Source organism: Schistocerca serialis, chromosome 7 (genome assembly GCF_023864345.2).
Source record: "Schistocerca serialis cubense isolate TAMUIC-IGC-003099 chromosome 7, iqSchSeri2.2, whole genome shotgun sequence".
NCBI lineage: Eukaryota > Metazoa > Arthropoda > Insecta > Orthoptera > Acrididae > Schistocerca > Schistocerca serialis.
Window position 1 is genome coordinate 269,076,052 of NC_064644.1, and position 23,537 is coordinate 269,099,588.

Here is a 23,537-nt window from a genome sequence, read left to right on the forward strand (position 1 = left end):
TGAAAGCTTTGCTAGTTTACAGAAGAATTCCTTTGACAAGCTATATTACACACACACACACACACACACACACACACACACACACACAGAAAGCTGTGCAGGCTGAGTACACAATGACATAGGTGGACTGGGTTGGGGGTTGTATCAGTTGGGGTGGGTAGACGGAGGAAGAGTGGTTGGGAAGTGGTAGCTGCTCAGAGGGAGGCAGCAGTTGTGCATGATAGGAATGCAAGAGGAAGAGGTAGCAGGTTCAAGGGCTAGGCATGCGACTAGCAGCTACTTTAGCAAATGAGGTGTGGCACATGATGAAGATGATGTGGAGGGATGGACTGGGAGGGAATGAGAGATGGAGGAAAGCAAAACTGTTGCATAGAGGGTGTGGGAACAGTGGGTTAGTGGAGATTGAGACCAGTAGGATTACAGGTGTTTAGCTGGTCTGGTCATCTCATGTAAAATCCTGTGCAATAAATGCGGCAGAGCTAGTATGTGGCATGGTTGTTCTCACAAGTGGCCTTGCCTCTTATGGAATAAGATGAGCCAGCCTGTAACAGGACTGGAGTAGAATGTGGTCGGTGGCTGAATTGGGCAGAACTTGCATCTGGCCCTTCCACAGGGATATGACCCTTCTGGCAAGGATTTGGTGGGAGTGGAAGTGGCATAGGATGAACTAGGATGTTATGTATGTTGTGTGGGCAGTGGAATACAGCTTTAGGAGGGGTGGGAAGGATATCCCTTATTTCTGGGAATGCTGATAGGCAATATGTTTCAGTTGCCCTAGTCCAGGGTGATATTGTGTGATGAGGTGAGAACTCTTTTGTGGTTAATTCTGAAGGTGGTTGTGTGAGGATATGGCAAGGACAATCTGTTTGTAGACTAGACTTTTTTTTTGGGGGGTGGGGGTGGGGGTGGGGGAGGTTATAGGTGGGCAGTAGTGCCTGTTAGTAAAGGCCTTATGAGACCTTCAGCATATGGGGCAAGGGAATTTTTACCACTGCAGATACACTGTCCACAGATGGGCAGGCTGTCTAGGAACGATGTGGAAGAAGTGACGGTGTTAAAACAGAGGTACAGTCAGTGGTTTGTCAGCATAATAATGACAAATGTGTGGACAGAGGTATCAGAGAGGCAGAGCTCAACATCCAGGAAGGTGGCATGTTGGTTTGGCTAGGACAGGGGAATCGGACAGGAGAAAAGGTGTTGAGGTTATGAAAGAATAAGGATAGGGTATCTTGGCCCTGAGTCTAGTTCATAAAGACATCATCAGTGAACCTGAAACAGAACAGGTCTTTTTCCTAAATGGCCCGTAAACAGGCTGACACAGAAGGGTGCCTGTGGTGGTCCATGGCTGTTCCACAGATTTCTTTACCTCAAAGGAGAGGCAGTTGTGTGTGACGATATAGATGGTAAGGTGTCTAAGGACTGAAGGTTTGGAGTTCAAAGGATGTTGGCAGAGGTAGTGTTTGATAGGAGCAAGCATCAGGGATATTGGTGTATACAACTTCTATCTGCTTCACTTGGTTCTCCTCATCTCAATGAGCCATTTTTCTGAATGTTGACCTCCACCTCTCTGATGACTCCAGCCACATTTCTGTCCATATTAAGCCCACTGAGTGCCAAGAGTACCTGCATTTTGACAGATGTTACCCCTTTCATACCAAAAAATTACTCCCATATAACTTGGCCAACTGTGGATGGCATACCTGCTGTCATGAGAATTCCCTTGCCCAGTATGCTGGAGGTGCCACTAACAACAATGTAGGAAAAGACAGATTGCTACTTACTGTAAAGAACACATGTCAAGTTGCAGACAGGCACTATTAAAAGACACTCATATATATCACATATAGCTTTCAGCCACAGCCTTCATCAGTAAAGAGACACACACACGCACACCCAAGCAAGCACACCTCATGCACACATTACCGCCAGTTCCAGCATCTCAGGCTGGAATGTTATTCCAGCCCAAGATGCTGGAGTTGGTGGCCATGTGTGCTTGAGGTGTGTGTGTGTGTGTGTGTGTGTGTGTGTGTGTGTGTGTTTTTACTGTCAAAGGCTGTGGCCAACAGCAATATCTGAGTGTCTTTTTAATTGTGCCTGTCTGCAACTTGACATGTCTTCTTAATGGTCAGTAGGAATCTATATTTTCCTGTTATGTTGATATTTGTACCTGGTGTTTCCACTGTTTGAAGGTTTCACTAAGGCCTTTGTAGACAGGCCCTCCCTTGCAAACTTAGTCCATGAACAGATATACCCTGCCCCAAATCCTCACACATCCCCAAGAATCAGCTGCAGAGGATCGCACCCCCTCCTCAACCAGTATTACTCCAAACTGGAGTAACTGAACTGATCCAGGTCTTTGATTGTCTATCGTCATGCTCAAAGAGGAGGAGCATCATACCCAATATCCTTCCACCCCACCTCAAGTGGTGTCCTGTTGACCATCCACTCTACATAACATCTTGTGCCTCCCTATGCCACTCCTAATCCCAACCCCTTGCCACAGGGGTCATATCTCTGTGGCAGACCAAGGCGCAAGATATGCCCGATTCGCTCACCCAGCGGATCTTACTCCAGTCCTGTCATAGGCTTATCCTATCACATCAAAGGTATGGCCACCAGTGAAAGCAGCCATGTTGTATATACCAGATCTTCTGCAATTACTGCACAGCATTCTATGTGGTTGTGACCACCAACCATCTATCTGCCGGAATGAATGGCCACTCCCAAACTGGGGCCAGGAACACAGTTGACCATCCAGTGACACACCATGCTGCTGAGTTCAATGGCTATTTCACTTGGTTCTCCTCATCTCAATGTACCACTTTTCTGAACGTTGACCTCCGTACCTCTGTTGGCTCCATCCATCTGGCTCCTTTCCTCCAGCACAAACTTTCCTGAACTATCTGGATGGGAGCTATTCTTGCATCACATCCTTCATTCCCATAATCCTCCGAGCCTAAACTTCCACTAACCCACTGTCCCCACACACTTAACCTGACAGTTTTGCGTTCTTCCATCCTGTCACCCCCTGCCAGTTCATGCCTCCACATCACTTTCGTATCTTCTTAGTGTGCTACTCCATGTGTCTTAAGCCTGGCCTAGTCTCTGCACCTGTGACCCCCCTCCTCCTGTATTCATATTCTGCTGCCTCCTCATGAGCCACTAGCTACCCTTCTCTTGTTTGCTGCCAGTTTCTCCCTCTACTGTACCCACACAGGTGTGTGTGTGTGTGTGTGTGTGTACTCTTAACTTCTCAAATTATTTCTTCTGAAAACTAGCAAACTTTTCATTCCTTTTTTGTGTGTGTCTGTCAACAACTCAGTGCTTCAACTATTCGGCGAGTGGTTTTCTTTATTCCTAAATTATTTACATTCTGCCAGAAGTTCCTTCACTAAGACTATAGAGTGGGACACCTGTGGATATGTTGCAGGTGCTGTGGACAGAGTCTTGTGAAGTAGCTGTGAACACATTTTCTGAAACTGTCTTAAGCAGCTAGTTCAGCAACCCACATGCAATGGAAATACATAGTGTCCAGAGAAGGAATGCTTAGTTTCAATATTAAATATCTGGAAAACTAGGGTCAATACACTGAGTGCAACAAAAGTATGTTTATTGTGTCCTGGCGCATTTTGCGTAAAGCACTTGGTGTCTGGTCGATCCTCCAACGCTAGCTGTGTGGCAACAAACTGCTAAAAATTGCAGTGTGACATTCAGTAGTAATGGTTTCTTGCATGAAAATGGGGCCATTAATTCCTCTGCTACATACCACAGCCCAAACAGTATCTTTGGGAGAATACAGAGGTTTTGCTTCACACAAATGAAAATTTATGGAGCCCCAAATTGTCAGTTCTGTTTGTTTATGATTTCATTCATGTGGAACTGTGCTTCATTTGTAAACAAGTGCAACCAACATCAAATCCTTCATTATCAATCACTGTGAGAATCTGAAACTTCCTGGCAGATTAAAACTTTGTGCTGGACCGAGACTTGAACTTGGGAATTTTGCCTTTCGCAGGCAAGTGCTCTACCAACTGAGCTACCCAAGCACAACTCATGACCCATCCTCACAGCTTTACTTCTGCCTGTACCTCATCTCCTACCTTCCAAACTTCACAGAAGCTCTCCTGTGAACTTTGCAGAAGTAGCACCCCTGGAAGAAAGGATATTGAGGAGACATGGCTTAGCCACAGCCTGGGGGGTATTTCCAGAATGAAGTTTTCACTCTGCAGTGTAACATTCAGTGCTAATGGTTTCTTGCATGAAAAAGGAGCCATTAATTCCGGTGGTACATACCACTGCCCAAACAATGTCTTTGGAGAATACAGTGGTTTTGCTTAACACAAATGGAAATTTATGGAGCCCCAAAATTGTCAGTTCTGTTTTATCATGATTTCATTCATGTGAAACTGTGCTTCATTTGTAAACTAAATGCAACCAACATCAAATCCTTCATTATCAGTCGCTGTGAGGATTTGTTCACGAAGTCGGCCCTCTATCACATAGCTCATGCAGGAATGCTATGGATTTCGATTGGAAATGTGCAGACTGTGTTGGAGTATTTTCTGCATGCAGTAATACTTCAATTGTTCTCTGCTGCAATTCTTTGGACAGATTACCTTGAATTTGCTGAATGTCCAGAAACCATGGCAGTGTTTTCAGAAGTAACTATAGACGTCTGTGGCTAACATTCCCCGCTAGATCATCAGCCGTCCAGACTGTCTGTTTGAATTTGACGAAGATCTTGTGAAGGAATTTTGCATTGGGTCCTTTTGGAACAGTAAATCATATATGAAAAGTGTACCTTCTTACTATATGACTGTTTCTAACATCTTGTATTCCAGCACTACATAACACGTTGTTCAATGAAGTATGTGATTTCAGCCTATTCTTTCGGTTCACTAACTTCCTTTCATGTTTCAATGGTGGAACTGAATGCTATTGAGCTGCTGTGCACTGTTTGTAGGCACCACGTATTGCAATTACAGCACCATCTGTTAGCTGCTTTATGAACTGTTCCGAAATTTCTGTATAAGTGCTGTATAAAATCATTACAGCTTTCGTGAGTAAACACGCTGTTTGTTGCACTTGTCTATAGATCTTAGTTTTCGAGCTGTTTAACCATCGAGTGGGTAACAGTTTTTCATAACATGAGTGGGTGTGGTGCACTATGTACAGTTGTAAAGAATAGCTGTCTTTGTGTTATCAAGACAAACATGTTTAATCTTAATGTAATTAAACAACAATAATATAAACTTACATTATATGAGCTAACTCACTGATTAATAAAACAACAAAAAACCTTAACTTTTCCTTTCATCACTCTGTTGCCGCATACTAGTGTTACCCACAGTAAAGACCACTCAAAGCTTCAAACAGTGCAGTTACATAAGGTCCTTGTCAAAACGTATTTGATTACTAATCATCTCTTAGTTAACTGCCTCTTTGTGGCACTGTGCTGCTAGCTTGGAACAGGAGTCACTTTTCTTTCACAGACCGTAAATTTTTTCTCAACTAGTTCACTGTTTATTTTATAATACTGCTGCCCATGTGGACATATGACAGCACAACTTATTACAGAGTTAGCTGAAGCAATAATGACGGTATAGGTAGGTATGGTCTTGCATTTGTAAAATAGCAATGGAATGGTACAAGACAATGTTATTTGTGATTAGCACACATTATGCATATGTGCACCCGCTTGAGGGTTAATTTTGAAATCAGTGACTCCTTCACTGGACACCTTGTATTGTAGACCTTCTAGCTACAAAAAGGCCTGACCTTACTGACAGTGTCAGTATAGAGACGGGTATTACTGATCTCAATATCACCATAGTTGCAATGGTTACTGAAGTTTAAATCCATCAAGGAGGCTAGGAGACTTTACGATTGAAAGAACAGATAACTGGTTGTTCGCATGGACATTATTTATTTCCAGTATGTGTGAAAACAAGAGAAAGGCAACCATTTATCTCTAGAGGACAGCAAGGTGGACAGAGATAGGGGGGGAGGGGACAAAAAGATGAAAGGAGTTCAGAGGGTAAAGCATGAAAGGGACAAAGATAAGGAGGTAGGGGAGGAAAGGAGATAAAGTTGGTGGTGAAGAGGGGGAGAGTAAGGGATTTTTGGGGGGGGGGGGAGGGTGATGAGAGGGAAAAAGAGAGGGTGTCCACAAAGATGGAGGGGGGGGGGGGACAAGTGGTGGGAGAAGGCAGTACAAGATCTGGATAGGGAAGGAGTAGTGTGGACAGAAGGGAAAAGGTAAGGTTAGGCAGTAGGCAACAAGGTAGTGGAGGTTTAGGCCAGGGGGATTGCAAGTGCACAGGATATGCTGCAGAGAAAATTTCCACCTGCGTAGTTGACAGAAAGTTATGCTGGAAGAGAGTATCCAAATGTCCCATGTAGTGAAGCAGCTGTTGATGTAATTTGTATTGTGATGTACAGCTTATCTGCAACTGAACGATCAAGTTTGCTGTTTGCCACAGTTTGGTGGCAGCCATTCATGCGAGCAGAGAGTTGGTTACTTGTCATACCAGCATATAACGCTGTACACTAACTGCAGTGTTGCTGATATATATCTTGACTGCTTTCACATGTGGCCTTGCCTTTTATTGGGTAGGAAGTGCTTGTGATTGGATTGCGGTAGGAGGTGGTGGCACAGGTCTTGCACCTGTGTCATCCACAAGGCAATGACCGAGGGGCCAGGATTTTGGGTAGGGCTGGATATGGAGGGATCATGGGAAAGTTTAAACTGATACTAAATTGCTCTCTGGAGAAGTATGTGCTGAGTAATTGAATTAAGGATGGAGATGGCCCACCATTGTTTAAGAACAAAATTTGGGAAATGCTGAGGAAACAGAGATTGTTGCACTCTTGGTTCAAAACAGAATAATACAGAAATGTTGAAAGTCAGAAGTTACTAGAAATTTGTGCATCTATAAAATAACTGATGCACGAAGCATACAAAAGCGACCACCATTGTGTACTAGTGAAAAATGTTGCTGAGAACCCAAGAAAATTCTGGGCCCATGAAAAATCACTGAGTCAGTCAAGTCACTCATCTGTTATGATAATGGAAGACAGAAAAGAAAACCTGAAGTTTTAAATTTCACATTTAAAAGGTAATTCACACTGGAGCATTGTATAGGCATATTGGAGATCAGGTCTAGTTGTCACACGGATTCTGTTTCCTGCCACTGTGGTATTAGAGGGCTGTCATCATAGTAGTGAGGAGAGTGCATAAAAGTGCACCATCCAGCGTAACTTAAGTCATCTTGGAAGTATCATGAAGGAAGGACTCTGTTTCATCATTTTTCTGATTGTTGAGTTGCTTTGTCATATATTTGTTTGTTCTGTTTTGCCTGTAGATCGAATTATGGAGCTACTGAGGACAGTTCTTAAAAGAGTGGTTAAGTGTGGTTGCAGGCATACATCATAATCTTTTGTTTCTATTTTATGGTATTGGTGGTATCCATTTTGCTTTTGATATCACCATGGGGCTTGTTGGCATGGTTAGGTATGGGGTCAGTTGGCATACCTATGACAGATTGTGCCACACTTATACCCGCTAAATCCTCAATTGCTGTTCATTAAAAAAGAAATTTGTTTCTGTAAAAAATGAGTATTTACACATAACCCCAGAATAAATTCGCCCTTTCCCCATAATCAGGCCACAACAGCAATCTGACCATGGCCGAAAAATAAGGTTTACTGCTATGCTAACTTCTCAGAAAATGTCAGTTTGAATTTTCTTCTACAGGTTCTGATGACGGTGTGTCAGATATTACCTATGCCAGAAATGATGGCAGCTTGGCCTTCCTTAATGATTGTGGCTGAATAACATCTCCATGGCAAAGAATTTGCACCCTCAGCCTCCTACCTAGCAGGATGTGTGGGTTCTCATTTGAAATTTTCCATGAATCCTGAGGAACACTGAAAAGATGCCAACAGATCACATCAAACAAGATCAGCAAGAAATCCCTGACAGTATCAAGGGCCTCTTAATCACCCTGAATATCACGCAAATGACTTTGTTTTGTTGAAATATACTGTCCGCCATTTCCCTGGGAATATTTCATAACAGATGGCAATAGGACTCATTTGTCCACCATGATCAAAAACGGAGAAATCTGCAGGTATTCAGATGAGGATGATACAGTTTGATACAACCAAAGTAAAATTGTTTGGAAACTGAATCCACCTGTTCAAGTAAATGAGCACCATGTCCTACACATGTGGGTGATTTAAAACATTAAGTTCATTCTGTTTGAATAACTGTAGTTAGCTATAATAATAAGTAACCTGTAATAATAAGTAGTTCTTATTTTTCTGGATGGGTTCAGTGTTGGTTCAGACATTGAAGTTCATAGTGTTGTTTATACATTTAATCAGAATGTATCTGTGTTCAAGTGTAATTTCTTCACAAGGAATTTATTTTGAACACTTTATTCTTTAAAAAGGAAGTTTCCTCAAATTTTGATAAAATGAAATGTTTGTGCTCAATAATTGCTATGTTCTTCATAAGTATGCCTATGGATATCAGCAGCTTATGCCAACGAACATCACACCTGAGATTAATTGGCATAGTTGCAAGCTGTTAGGAAAAGTGGTTGGGGGTTACCTAGACATGCACTGAATTAATTTATCTTAACATGCTATTCATTGTATTAACCAGAATCTGTCCAGATATTGCATGAAACAATAGAAAATTCAAAAACCAAAATCTGTGCCAGCTAGCTCCATTCTCCCGTATAGTTGTTTTGACTGTCACACAGACTCTTGAAAAGAGGATGTAGAAGTAAGTATTGCTGGCATTAGAAGCAATTGAAAGAGTTCAAGATAAATAAGTCTCCGGGACCATATGGAATCCCAGCTCAGTTTTACGGATAGTACTCTTCAGCATTGACTCCTTATTTAGCTGGCATTTATTGCGGATCTCTCACCCAGGACGAAGTCTTAAGAAATAGAAAGAAAAGGGTAGTTGATTCCTGTATATAAGAAGAGTGAAAGACTGGACCAACAAAATTAGAGATTAATATCCTTAATATGTTTGCTGCAGAATTATTGAACATATCCTAAGTTTGAATGTAGTGAGTTTCTGTAAGACAGAAAAGCTTCTGTTTACAAATCACCCCAAATTTAGAAAGCATCACTCATGTGAAACTCAGCTTACCTTTTTCTTGCATGAAATCCTGTGCACCATGGATGAAGGACCACAGCCAGACACTATATTCCTAGATTTCAGGAGAATGTTTGACACGGTGTCTCTTTGCAGACTATTAAGGAAGGTCTGAGCATGTGGAATGAGTTCTCAGATATGTGAATGGCTTGAAGAGTTCTTAAGTAATAGAACTATTATTCTCTATATTCATAAATGATCTGATTGACAGTGTGAACAGCAATCTGCAACTGTTTGCTGATGACACTGAATTGTGCAAGAAAGTGTTGTCATTGAGTGAGTCTAGGACAGAGGATGACTACTAGAGAGAATTTCTGTTCACTGTGATGAATGGCAGCTTGCCACTGATTTCTTTCTGGGGTAGGCAGTTTTGTCTTCAGTCAACAAAATTTTTCTTGGTGTGCAGCTCTGGATCTGCTTTCAAGCACAACAGGAGTAATTTTCTTCAGCTATTCTCAGAAGAAATGTATCCGAACAAATTTCATCTCAAATGAATTTCTCCTGTGTCAACTCTTTCTTCCATGTCATATGTCTTAACTCTTTCTCTCATGTCTTAACTTAGTGAACCATTGAAAGGTCAGGCATTAGTGCACAAATGTGAGTAGTTTATCAAAATAGTGGTACTATGTTCTATTGCTCATGTTATGATAGCAACAAGAAAAATTACACTTTCTATTTTTTAAATGGGCCTCTCCAAGGTATTTGATTGTGTTACTTATTCCTCACTGATGAAAAGATATCATTATGTAATATAACAGAAATGTTATGATATATGAGAACTGTTCAGAAAATTCTGGATGATTAGTAATTTCGCACTGATGGTGTGTTGGAGCAAAATGTGGTCAGCATCCCTGCATATACCTGTATTTGATGCATAAGTTTCATTGTTGTATGTCTGTTAGTTATTGTTCAGTGCTGTCACACATTTTGTGAATTTCGAGATGGCAGAGATAAAGGAGCAATGCGTCTGCATTAAGTTTTGTGTGAAACTCAAGAAAATCTTTACAGAGACATATCAAACAATGCAGGAAGCCTACGGTGATGAGTGCTTAACCCAAAGACTTTGCATCGCAATATGTGAGAAGCTTTTGGATAATGAAAGTGAGAACGAGATGTTACTTAAGATAATCATAACTGATGAAGAGATGTGGGATTGGGTTTATGATGTTGAGACCAAGGTTCAATCTTCACAATGGGCCAGGAAAGGTTCTCCAAGACCAAAAAAAGCTTACCAGGTCAGGTCAAATGTCAAAGCCATGCTGATAGTTTTCTTTGACTTTGAAGGATTAGTTCGTCATGAATTCATGCCACAGGGACAAACATTTAATCAATGGTACTATCGGAATGTCTTGAAACACCTGCAAAAAAATGTGAGAAGGAAACGAGTTGGAATGTGGCGAGACAATTCGTGGCTCTTGCGTCACGGTAATGCACGTGATGCACGTGCACATTCATCCTTGTTGATGCACGACTATTGCACAAAAAACAAAATCACTGTTCTGCCTCATCCTCCGTGCTCTCCTGCTATGATCGCAGGTTCGAATCCTGTCTCGGGCATGAGTAGGTATGATGTCCTTAGGTTAGTTAGGTTTAAGTACTTACTCAAATCTAAGCCGCACTCGAATCTAAGCCGCACCTGAAAAATGAGACTCGAAATCAAGGGAAAAAAAATTTTCCGAATCTAAGCCGCACCTGAAATTTGAGACTCGAAATTCAAGGGGAGAGAAAAGTTTTAGACCGCACCTCCAAATCGAACAAAAGCTTAACAGTTAAGCTTTACCAAGTAGCCATTGCTATGTGTCAGGCACTCCGTCCTTATTTGTACGGGTACCCTTCCTTTTTCAAGTGTTTCGTCTGGTTTGAATCGATTGCTTATTTTGTTTTGATCTGATAATTGCAGTTCTCTTTGCTATAGGTGTTTACGTCACTCTAAGCTGAAACTGCATTATTTTAATGTGTCATGCATTGTTTGTTGCATTCTGATGAGTGTTTACGACCTGTCACCACTCGCGGCATGGCTTGCTTTTGTGCGCACTACCGCGGCTTGAAAAAAAAAAGAGGAATTGTCTCATAAGCAAAATAATGGCAAGATACTGCTATTTGTTGTTACTTACACTGCTGCTTTCTTTGATAATGATCAACAAGAGCCAAATAATAGACTGCATATGATAGAGGATGTTCTGAACGAGAGTTTAGCGAAAATTTTTCTCTGTTTGAAAATCAATGCAGACACCTCTTTAGTACATTACATTCTGCACGCAAATTAGAGTCATCTTTGATTTAAAAATCTAGTCAGTTGCCGTGCTTCATTTCTGTCTGTATCACTATTCAGCATAAGAATAATACAAATATAAACATGACATGATATGTATATTCTTCCACATTTGCTGTTGTCTCACTCTAGTTTCATAGTGTATTAGGCAAACAGGATTTAAATGAGATAGCAGCAAACACGAAAGATTACATGGCATAATGTCTCCATTCTTCTACCTTTTCTTTTAATTTATTTACTGGCGCAGAGGTTTTGGCGCCAGTATTTATCTTTGTGCCTGCAAAGCATGCCTGTGTAGCGCTACATATGTTCGACAGCAGAAGTTAGTTGTGGCGGCACCTACCAACATTTTTCAGAACTTCCACTTACTTTGCACTCGATTCTAAGCCGCAGGCGGTTTTTTGGATTACAAAAACTGGGAAAAAAGTGCGGCTTAGATTCAAGTAAATACGGTAATTGTACGTCCAAGGGACTGATGACCTCAGATGTTAAGTACCATTGTGCATAGAGCCATTTGAACCATTTGAAATGTGTACTACTGCCAATATACAGATAAAAAGTAAAGTGATGCACGACATAACTTTCAAAACTGGTAGTTTCTTTTTTGGGTAGGAGAGAAAGGTTCAAAAGGAAGGGAAGGTCACTCACACCCCAGGATGAGAGAGACCCACCAGTAGCAGGCACAAGTGTAGACAAGGATGAAAGTAGAGATGTCAGAGATAGCAGGTCAAAGATGGTACATTGGTACACATTTCACCAGCTTCATTCGAGCCATAAAGACCAAGTGAAAAGTATAGGTAGATAAGAGGGAAGACTACTCACAATACTGTTGTATAGCTTGCTTCATGATTAAACTCCAGCAGTGCTTGGAGGCAGTAACTTTGCTAGTCTCTTTCTCTTTGAAACATGTCCTTCCTTCATTGCATCTACACTCGTCACTCATCTGTCATATTAGTCTTCTCGAGGTATAACATGCCAACTGCCCCCCACCCATGCCCCACTCTGTACCTAAGACAGTATAAACCTTGATAACAGATTGTCTACATTTACTTCAACAGTACAAAAATTAATATTCTGAAGAAATGCTTGTTTTGTGGGACTATTGCACATCAAAGTGTTTGGCAATATAATGTAATTGGATTGATAAAATAAAGATGGTTGTAATTAGACAAGCTTTCAGGGCCAGTGGCTCCTTCATCAGGGGCGAAGGAAAAGGGCTGGAGAGATCTAAGAAAAGGTGTTGATTTTGGGAAAGTTACCCAGAACTGCGTGTCTGGGGAGACTTACCATCTGGTAAGTCTCTCCTGACCTGCAGTTCTGAGTGACTTTCCTGAAATCTACCCCTTTTCCTAGACTTCTCCGATCCATTTCCTTCACTGCTCTTCATTCCCCTTCAACCCTTCTGCCTGAAGAAGGAGCCACTGGCTCTAAAAGCTTGTCTAATTATGACCTCCTTTTGTGTGTGTGTTCTGCTGCTGCTTCATGAGTTGATATTTTTATTCATCCAGTTACATAATATTGTCAAAAAATATTTGGCAAGTGTCATGAGTGAACTCAGGCACAATAATAGTGTGACACGGCAAGTGTCAAGTGAATTCAGTTACAATAATAGTTTGACATAACTGGTAACTCACAGTTACTTCAAGTATGGGCAGCAAGCTCATACGTACAGTCATTGCTTGCTGCGCCTTATGAAGATGAATAGGACAGTTGTTAAAATATTCTGTGCCAAAAAGTTTCACTGTTTAAACTTATTTTATCTTGCAGTTGAAACACCATAATAAATAAATAAAATTCTGGAGTAAATAGTAGTTTATCAGTCTGTTATCCAGTTACTATTGTTATACAATAGCTGTTTTTATAGGTGTAGAATGTGCAACTTTTCTTTCATTTCTCACTGTCCTTGCATCTTCATGTTGTAATTATACCAAGTGTGAATCTGAAGATAAAAGAAATAAATGCATGTTTGAAACAGAGGTTGTGAAGAGGATATCAGATTGAGATGATAAATTTAATCATTGCCTATGTATGAAGAAAACTTGGTAAAAAGGAGCAATTTAACTAAGGTCATATTATAAGTGATTTGTTTTCATGTGAAGTAGTACCACATTCAGCATAAGATCTAACACACAGTGAAGTTCTGATCATCACACAATGTTACCCCTTGTTGCAGTGTAATGACCTTACTGACTAACCAGAAAGAGTCAAAACTGTGCTGCTTACACCTGTGCTTATAGTCTTATTTATAGGGTATTAGGTTACCAATTAGTTCATGTTAAATGTTGCAGCTATGGAGACATTGGCCTGATGCTCATATTTTGGCATGCACTCCATCGAATTCAGCTGCTGATGTTCTGACTAAACGACTTTTGAAACACATGCCAAAAAACAGTATCTTCCGTATCTATGCTGATAGTTGGACTGGGTAAGTATTTAATTAAGCTGCAAGGGTTGCATTTGTGTTTTTTCAGCTTATTTTTGCTTTGGTTTTCTACATAACATAAAAAAACAGTCACCTTCTCTTCCTGATTTACTTTCAACCAAGACACAATGAACTGAAAAGTACTCCAGGAGGTAAACAATTCTTCATTTATTTATTTATTTATTCTCCATGGACAAATACAAGGATTTGTTTTGGATATTTTACATATTGATCATTGCCCCTTATAACATTGCGGGAAACAATTATGTAAAATAGGTCTAACAGATAAAAAATTATATTGCTATTTTTTTTTATTTTTTTTTTTTTTTTTATTTTTTTTTTTTTTTTTTGCATGTAAATACTATTTATACAATTGAAAGTATTCAACTCCTCTGAGAGGAATTCCTTAATGCTATAAAAACACTTTTTGCTGAGGAATTCCTTCAAGGCAATTTCAAGGCAGCTTCCACTTAAGATTTTTAGTATCTTTGGAAGTTTGTTATAAAATTTGATCCCCATGTAATAGGGAGTCTTGTCTGCACTTTTTGTATTATTTCTTTCCAGGTGATAATCATCGTCCCTCCTAGTATTGTACATGTGCACTTCTCTATTTATATTTTTGTACTGCTTGTATTTTAGCATCACCTGAACAGTTTTATAAATATATAGTGATGGGAGTGTTAGTAGTTTCTTAATTTTAAAAATTGCTTTGCAAGACTCATTATATCTAAGCTTACACATGATCCTAACTGCCTTTTCTGAAGGATGAATACCCTGTTTACATGCTTGGCAGTAGCACATCCCCATACTTCAATTCCATATGTGAGGTATGGATACACGAAAGCATAGTAGATTATACTCATCTGCTCATATTTAAGAAATTGTGACATTGTCCACATTGCATTAAATTGATTTGCTAAGTTTTTGGCATAAGAATTCGATATGATGCTCCCAACAGAGATGCTGATCAAACATTACGCCAAGGAAGGAAGTTTTATCTTTCAATTTTATTTCTGAACCATCATCAGACACAACACTCCATTGCATTTCATATTGTTTGTGGTGTATTTGAAATGCCATTAGATTTGTTTTATTGATGTTTAAGCTTAAGCGATTGTTTTGGAAGTAATTCTTCAATCCAAATAAGACATCAGAACAATTTTGGGCCAAATCATTCTCGTAGGTTCCCCAGTTAACAACGGTTGTGTCATCCGCATAGTTAAGTATCTTGCTGTTGTGTTCTGTGGGCAGATCATTAACATATAATATGAACAATAAAGGACGCAAAACTGACCCTTGGGGCACACCATACTTTACTATAGCTGGACTGGATCACTGGAAACTATGATGGAATTAGACCACCAGATTCTGGAGAGCTTCCAGAACTCCCTGACTAAAGCCCTGCTCTTAACTAAAAATTGGGATACCAAACAATTGATACAAGTACATTAGGAAACCAGATATGGAGATAGTAATACATTTGAAAATTAAAGCCATAAAGACCAAACAGAAATTCGTTATGCTCTGGACAGCTTTCATGCTCAAATATGAAAGCTCTACATAAAACTACTCATAGGAGACTTCAACACACAGATTGGCGGAGAATAAAAATAGGAGGAAATGGTAGGAAATTTTTTCCACATGCAAATGCCCCCAAAAGAACAGAGAAAGGCTTATCAATTTCTGGAGACAATTTGACTTTAAACTAACATCAACCTGTTTCAGAAAATTACCATAGAGAAAGAAGACATGGTTTTCTTCTAATGCACATTTACTGTTACATCATCTGGATCATGTGGCAGTTACCAAACAAAACCATAGACAAATTGTGAGCATATGGGTCAGAAGAGCACCACTTTTTAACAGAAATCAAAGCCATATTTCATCCTAAAAGACTCTGTCCCAAAATTAAAAACATATGTAGAATTGATACAACAAAATTTTCTGACAAGAGGAACGAATTCATTGAAAAGTTTCTCACAAAGAAGATGGGAAATTGGGATGAGATTAGAGAAACAATGATGTAAATGGTGAAAGGAATGGAACGTCCACCAAGAGGAAGAAAATTAGATGATGGAACAATGCAAGTATGAAGCATTAGAGTGTAGACTAACAGTTTGGAAAAATTGGAACTCCCACAAAAAGAAGAGAAACTGGAGCTCATTCACTGAGATGAGAAAATGAAAATATGATGAAAATAATTAGACAAAATAGATATAAATTTCAGACAGAACAATAGGGAAACATCAAAAAAGTTAATAAGTTTAAGTATGTGGGAGAATGGATGCAATCAGGTGAGTTAGATAGCACTTTAAGTGCAAATATATTAAAGAAAAATAAAAGTTCAGTCAGTATCATTGGAGGCAAAAATTAGATGCTATGCAGCAGTAATTAAACCAGAAGCACTATTTGGATCTGTATATGCGCTCAATAAAAGAGGTGAAAAAGGACTGGGAAAGAAGGAAATGAAGATCCCCAGAAAAATATTAGGACCACAAAAGAAAGATAACAACTGGATGAAGAGGTGATAGAAACAGCAGTTAAAAGGTTTGTGGCCATATTCACAGTATGAATGACAGTAAGCTAACCAAGAAAAAAGTTCCTATGAATATATGTCCGGAAATGCATTGTTGCCATAATAGATGGCACCGACAAATGAAAGTTCCGCTGACCATGTGCTGTGTGTTCCTTGTGTGTTGCAGACTGTGTGATAGATGTAGTGTACTGTAAACAGCAGACTGGTCTGGTATTCTCATCAGGAACAAGTCGAGATGGTGTTTATGTATGGCCAAGCAGGTGGATATGGTCAAGAGGTAGCATGGCTATACTAAAACAAGTACCGTATTTACTCGAATCTAAGCCGCACTTTTTTTCTGGTTTTTGTAATCCAAAAAACCGCCTGCGGCTTAGAATAGAGTGCAAAGTAAGCGGAAGTTCTGAAAAATGTTGGTAGGTGCCGCCACAACTAACTTCTGTCGTCGAATATATGTAGCGCTACGCAGGCATGCTTCACAGGCACAAAGGCACATACTGGCACCAAAACCTCTGCGTCAGTAAATAAATAAAAAAAAGGTGGAAGACGAGCTTTTTTTTCTCCGCCCCGAGTTTCGATCACTGCATTTTCATACATTATCCGACGAAGTAAATACAAATTCCGTATTGTTCCTCTTCGAACGTAGCAGCATTTCAATGTTCTGCGAAAATTCGACTGGCAAGACTTTTTGGGATATTTGTCAATATGTCCAACTCTGCTTTCTGAATTTTTTCCTAACTGTGAGAAGAAATGGTTGCTAATAGGAACTTTTATGAATTGTGAATCACATGCAGTATTCTCTTCACCCTAAGGATAATACGAATATAAACATTTTGCCATGTATTCTTTCGTGTTTGCTGCTATCTCATTTAAATCCTGTCCGCCTAATAAACTGCGAAACTAGAGTGAGACAACAGCAGACGCGGAAGAATATGCATACCATGTCATGTTTATATTCGTATTATTCCTATGCCTAATAGCGATACAGTCAGAAATGAAGCACGGCAATTGACTAGATTTTTAAATCTAAGATGACTCTAATTTCTGTGCATAATGTAATGTACTAAAGAGGCGTCTGCAAAGATTTTCAAACGGAAAATTTTTTCGCTAAATTCTCGTTCAGAACATCTTCTATCATATGCAGTCTATTATTTGGTTCTTGTTGATCATTATCAAAGAAAGCAGCAGTGTAAGTAGCAACGAATAGCAGTCTCTTGCCATTGTTTTGCTAATGAGACGATTTCTCTCTTTGTTTTTTTTTAATTGTAAGCGGCGGTAGCGTGCACAAAAGCAAGCCATGCCGCAAGCGGCGACAGGCCGTAAACCCTCATTTTCAGAATGCGACAAACAATGCATGACACAGTACAGTAATGCATTTTCAGCTTTGAGTGACGGAAACACCTATAACAAAGAGAACTGCACTTGTCAGATCAAAGAAAAATAAGCAATCAATTCAAACCAGACGAAGCATGTGAAAAAGAAAGGGCACCCGCACCTGTGTAAATACAGATGGAGCACCTGACGCATAACAACGGCTACTTGGTAAAGCTTAACTGCTAAGCTTACGACTCGAACCAAACTACTACAGCCGTATCGTCGTTCATTCAACCTAATTGTGTCTCATATTACAATGGACCAACTTTGTTTCGATTTGGAAGTGCGGCCTAAAAATTTTCTTTCCCCTTGAATTTCGAGTCTCAGATTTCAGGTGCGGCTTAGATTCAGGAAAAATTTTTTTCCTCGATTTCGAGTCTCATTTTTCAGGTGCGGCTTAGATTCGAGTGCGGCTTAAATTCGAGTAAGTACGGTACTCTCACAGACGCCAACCATTATCATTCAACATTTCAAGCACTTTTTGGGTGTTTGTGTGAGCATGGGTCCTTTCAGACAGATGAACATGCAGGGAGGTTGTGGGCTGTGCATACACCAGATTTGGAGAATTGGGCTCTACAGGACATTGAGACGAACCCTAGTACAAGCTCAAGGCATTTGACCCTCCAATGTGGTGTAAGTCAACGTATGATTGTGTGTATCCTGCATGACAAATGCTACTACTTCTATCATCTGCAATGAGTGCAAGGATTATCAACAGCAGATTTCCTTCTATGGAAGGATTTTGTCAGTGGCTTTTGCACCAGATCATTTCAGTTATGGGGTTTCTGTCATCAGCCCTCTTTACTGATAAAGCAACCTTTACCAGAACTGGCACCATCAAACTGCATAATCATTATCTGTGGACTACAGACAATCCTTGGGGAATGGTTGAGGTGTCTCATCAGCATCATTTCAGCATCTGTGTGTGGTCGGTGATTCTTGGCAACCACATATGTGGAACGGTTATTATTCCACATGCGTCTTCGGTGGAATATACCTGGACTTCTTGCAGAATAGCATGCCTGGGCTGCTTGCGAATGTGTCTTTGGCAATATAACAGGTTATGTGGTTTCTGCATGATGGAACACCATCCCACTTTTGCGTTACAGTTTGCTGACACCTCAGCAACATCTTTCCCAGACATTGGATAGGACACAGAGATCACTGGACTTAAACCCCCTGAATTTTTACTTCTGGGGGCACCTGAAAAGCAAAGAGTTGCTGAACCAGTTCCTGATGTGCAGACCCTCCAACAGTAGGTTCACAACACCTGTGATTCGATTCAGAAAGGGGTCAGAATGTGCAAAAGGGTGCAGCAATCCATGATGTGATATGTGAACACATACATTGCATCCGATGGAGGCCACTCTGAACATCTGTTGTGATATGGGTGTGATGCAGCTCAGTACTGTGTTCTGGGACAATTTGTTATTGCACACTTACCATCCATTTTGGAATACATGTTCATAGGATCTTATTTCCTCCATCTGTAGTCAGGAATCTGTCACTGCAGCTTGTCAGTTTTATTAATGTTTACCCTCTAGGGCAGACATTAAAGTCACCTATAAAACATGAGATGAGCAGAAATGGATAATCCTTACCACCACACAACATGTTTATATTTTGAAACCTAAGAACACTCCTCAGCCATCTGTATTCTAGGCATGAAAGAATTATGATAACAACAACAGATTTGTCACAACAAATGGAGAGGCATATAAACAGATATATTTTTTTACAAGCTTTGAATAGAATGAGAATATTCAGCAGTGCAGATGAATAAAAAGTGCAGTTTTGTTCATAAAATGACAATTTTCATAAAAGTGTAGTTTGTTGATTTCATTCATTCATTTTTCAAGGAAGCTGAATTTTTATGATTATTTTTTTTTTTATGTACTCATGTTTCCAAGAGAATTCAGTATGCCGCATTTAGTATGAAAGTAGATTTGTGTATTATTTAATATCTGATTGCTTTGTTGCAGTGACAGTATTCCTGAAGAGATCAAGCAGTGTAGCAATTATGAAGCAAATGAAGACACATTTTACCTTACAGTTGAAGATGTTGTAAATAAGTGTGTTGTTATAACAACACTTATTACTGCTGGCAAGTATGTTGTTATCAGCTTTATGTTAGTTGCTATTGCACATCAGTTTTACAATTATTAAGTGTCAAATATAAAAAATTACATAAAGAAGAGAAATTGCATTAATCAAGAGCTCAGCTGACACCACGCATTGCAACTGACTAAACAAAGGGCTTAACAGTTTATAAAGAATACATAATTTTAAGTTTTGATCGCACATCACATCAGGTTATAAAATTATGAGACACAGTTGTTGACTGGTAGTTAGCTTCAAAATGAAAATGTCTGTACTATCAATAAAAACATACAAAGAACATTCACAATCCTAGCTTGGGGCAGTGAGAGGGATATATTGAGGAAGTTCAAAAAAAGAAGTGCGTGGATCTCAGCATGAGAGGGTCTCGCCTGTTGGGAGTGTGAGGAGAGAGAAATCTTGTTAAGCAATTACAAACATGCAAAGTATGACCTATGTGTCAGAATTAGAAATTATTATACAACCACTAAAGAAAGTACTATGTTTAAAACCTCTGGCCATCATGATGGATAAAGTACGTAATGATATGCTGAAGAGAAGCTTAATTTGAGCATGTTTTGCTCTGAAAAGTATCTCTAACTGTCTTGATTTGTAGACAGAGTGTTAGCTAATATTGTGTACTCTTACTCCATTTTGTCCTGTGAATTTGTGATCTAGGGTTATACAGTTAAGAGTCAGTAAAGTATCTATTCTGGAATGGCAAGCAATAATAAATATGACATAAATTAGATGATACAAACCTTGCTGATGTCTCCTTGGAGACCTTAAACTTTTCAGTCCACACTTCCTGATATATTTATGCACCTTCTCATATGTTTACTCATTAATGTATTTTTTCCTACTAATAAAAGTTGAGTTTCAAAGGTTTGTGTATGAAAAGCCACAATACAGGACCTAGAAATAGTTCAATGTAGCTCAAAGCTCATACGGAGAGATTAAACTGAAATATAAAAACTGATCATTTCTACCTAATCTTCTTTTGTTCCTTACATTATAAGAAGTTGTTTCTAGAAGGTGGTTAAATGTAAATATTTTTCTCAAAATGACTGTGCTGACCACCAGAGAAATACACTAGAATTGACTTGAGTCAACAGTGGTTTGCACTGTACTCACCAAGATCACTGTACGGCAAAGCCACATGGAGTTTGATGGGTGCTGAATTTATTTGTTCTTGTGTCATCAACTGAACACCAGGGATGGTGTACTGTTTCTTGCTCACCAAGGAATGGAATGCACTATTGTCATCCTACCGTGTTTCTACTCCCAAAGTGCTCCACCAGCCAGACTGGGGGATATCACGTAATTTGTCTCAATCAATGTAATGTTCAACAATGTTCATGAGTGAATTACACACTGCTTCCTCTCGCCATAAGAGAGTATGTCCAGCAGTGTCGAACATGATCATGTTGGTAGCCCAGGTGCTATGGTGAGAGGAGGTATAATGTTGCATGAGTACAACTTTTCAGGGGTGTAATTTGGCCCTGACTTCATTTTTATATTTGACAATGCACAGCCGTATTGAACTGCACAGGTTGAGGAGCTCTTGGCTGGAATGAGAGGATATTCAGCGAATGGACAGGCCTACCTGTTCCATTTTACTTAAATACCATTCAGCATGTGTGGAATGCATTGGGAGAGGTATTTCATCACACCCACATGCATAAATGATCTTCCAGCAGTTGTCAAACACACTACAACAAGAACTACTTACGGACCTAGTGGCAGGCGTGGGAGCACATTGCAGTGCATGTATTACCATCCATGGTGTCTACACACCTTAGAACCATCTGCCTTTTGTAAATTTCAGTGGACCAGTGTGAATTATGGTGTCTTCAGTGTAATTGCTGTCTTTGAATAAAAGTGCCATTTCTGTTCATGCCATAGTATATTTCTTCCAGTTACCTTCTGTACTGTACTGTAGCAGTTCTTTGAGTGAATGGTCCAAATTTCAATGAGCTATGTTACTTGGCAGTGACACATTATGTATAAGTTACATTCGCCCTTATGTTCTGCATGCCAGTGTACGTATGCAAGCACTTACCAACAGCTACTGTGCTGTCATCAAGGTCAGCGTACTTGACCCATGTTGCCCACATGTTCTGCTGTCAGTGCAGAAATACACTTGGGATGCACTGCCGTTTAGCATACAACATCCAAAATATTTGCTTGAGGACTGTTTGCCCTTAAAATTACTTTGATAGGACTTGTTTATTTTAACTTTTTTACTACTAGTGGATTGACAGTTCGTCCTGAACATTATGCCAGAAACCAGAGCAATCAACAATGACACCATAGTGATATCCTGCTGTCTGACACAGTCTTGAGTGATGTAATTGTAGCCAAAAATCATACCAGAGTGAGCTTGGTGTCATTAAGTTCAATCCATCTTGTTAAAATATACCATACTTCTTGCTGTTTGTATTTTCACGCAGGCCTAAGATAGACACAGACTGAAACTGCTGCACTACTTGAACACTTTTTCAGTTACAGATTATAAGCTCTGGGCTGCAATGCTGAATAAAGCCATTTGACTTTCAAGATGTTTTGCAGTTGCTAGACACTGATATCTCCCCATTTATTGTTGCTTTGACCTAGGAGATTAGATGCATTCTCTACTTCCTTCATCAATCATGTCTGTTCCCGGCTTTTGTGGTCCATTCTCCTTTTTTCAAGCCCATCACTTCCATATCCCTGTTGATATCATTCATTCTTGCCCATGGCCTTCCTTGGCCTCTTCTGCACTCTAGGGATCCTGAGAATGCTATTCACTGTAGTCTTACCTCTTCCATGTAAATTAGGTGTTTTGTCCACATCAATCTTCTTTTCTTTGAACTTTGTACAATATCAGCTTGTGAGTGTAGATCTGCCAATTCTGGTATCGATACATCCTCCATTCCTGTGACAGGACGTCCCTCTTGAGGCCAAACGTTTTCCTTACTATCTGTCTCTCAAAGGCCAGCAGTTTTTGTTCATCTAATTTTTTTTTCATCAGCTTTCCTTAATACAAATTTTTCAGTCATACAGAGCTACTGGGAGAATTACACTCTGATCAGTCTGATTTCAAAACTGATCTACTACACAGCATGTCCCATAAGCCACAGTATGCTCCATTTGCCATATGTTCTTGCCTCTTCCACTCTATACTGCTTGCTAAAAGTGCTTCCCAAATATTTAAGAATGTCTTTTCATTTAAATTACTTCTTCATCTCTCAGTGGGGTACCATCATTGAGTGCCTAGCTCATGACCATTTGCACAGTTTTCTCCTCATTAATTTTATGCCTGCTTTCCTTGAACTATTTCTTTGAGAAGTTGTCATAAACTGCAAGTCCTCTTCGCTACCATTTATTAAAACAGCAGCTTCTGCATATGCAAACCAATTTATTGTGTTTTTACCCAGTTTATTACAGCTTTGTTTAGTTTTTGTTGTTTTCTATCTTTTCAAAAATTGAATTAAAAGGTATTGGAGATAAAGATTCTCCTAGTCTAAGACCAGTTCTGACTTCAAAATGTCCTGACATTCCTGTAGCGATCTTTACTCTGCAGTAGATTTCTTCTAAACACATCTGTATTGGATGTATTAACTTTTGTGGAAACTGAAACTCCTTCAATTCATAGTGCCCCTGTGTAGGCTGTTATAAGCTT

The 23,537-nt window shown here is 39.6% G+C and overlaps 1 protein-coding gene across 1 annotated transcript in view; it reads left to right on the top strand.

Annotated features, from left to right (window-relative positions):
• Positions 1-23,537, top strand: part of LOC126412661 (putative helicase MOV-10) — a 305,211-nt gene that overhangs the window by 182,022 nt on the left and 99,652 nt on the right. The window contains exons 12-13 of the mRNA XM_050082363.1: positions 13,736-13,872; positions 19,759-19,884. Of these exons, the coding sequence (XP_049938320.1) occupies positions 13,736-13,872; positions 19,759-19,884 (263 nt within the window). The remainder of the gene's footprint in view (positions 1-13,735; positions 13,873-19,758; positions 19,885-23,537) is intronic.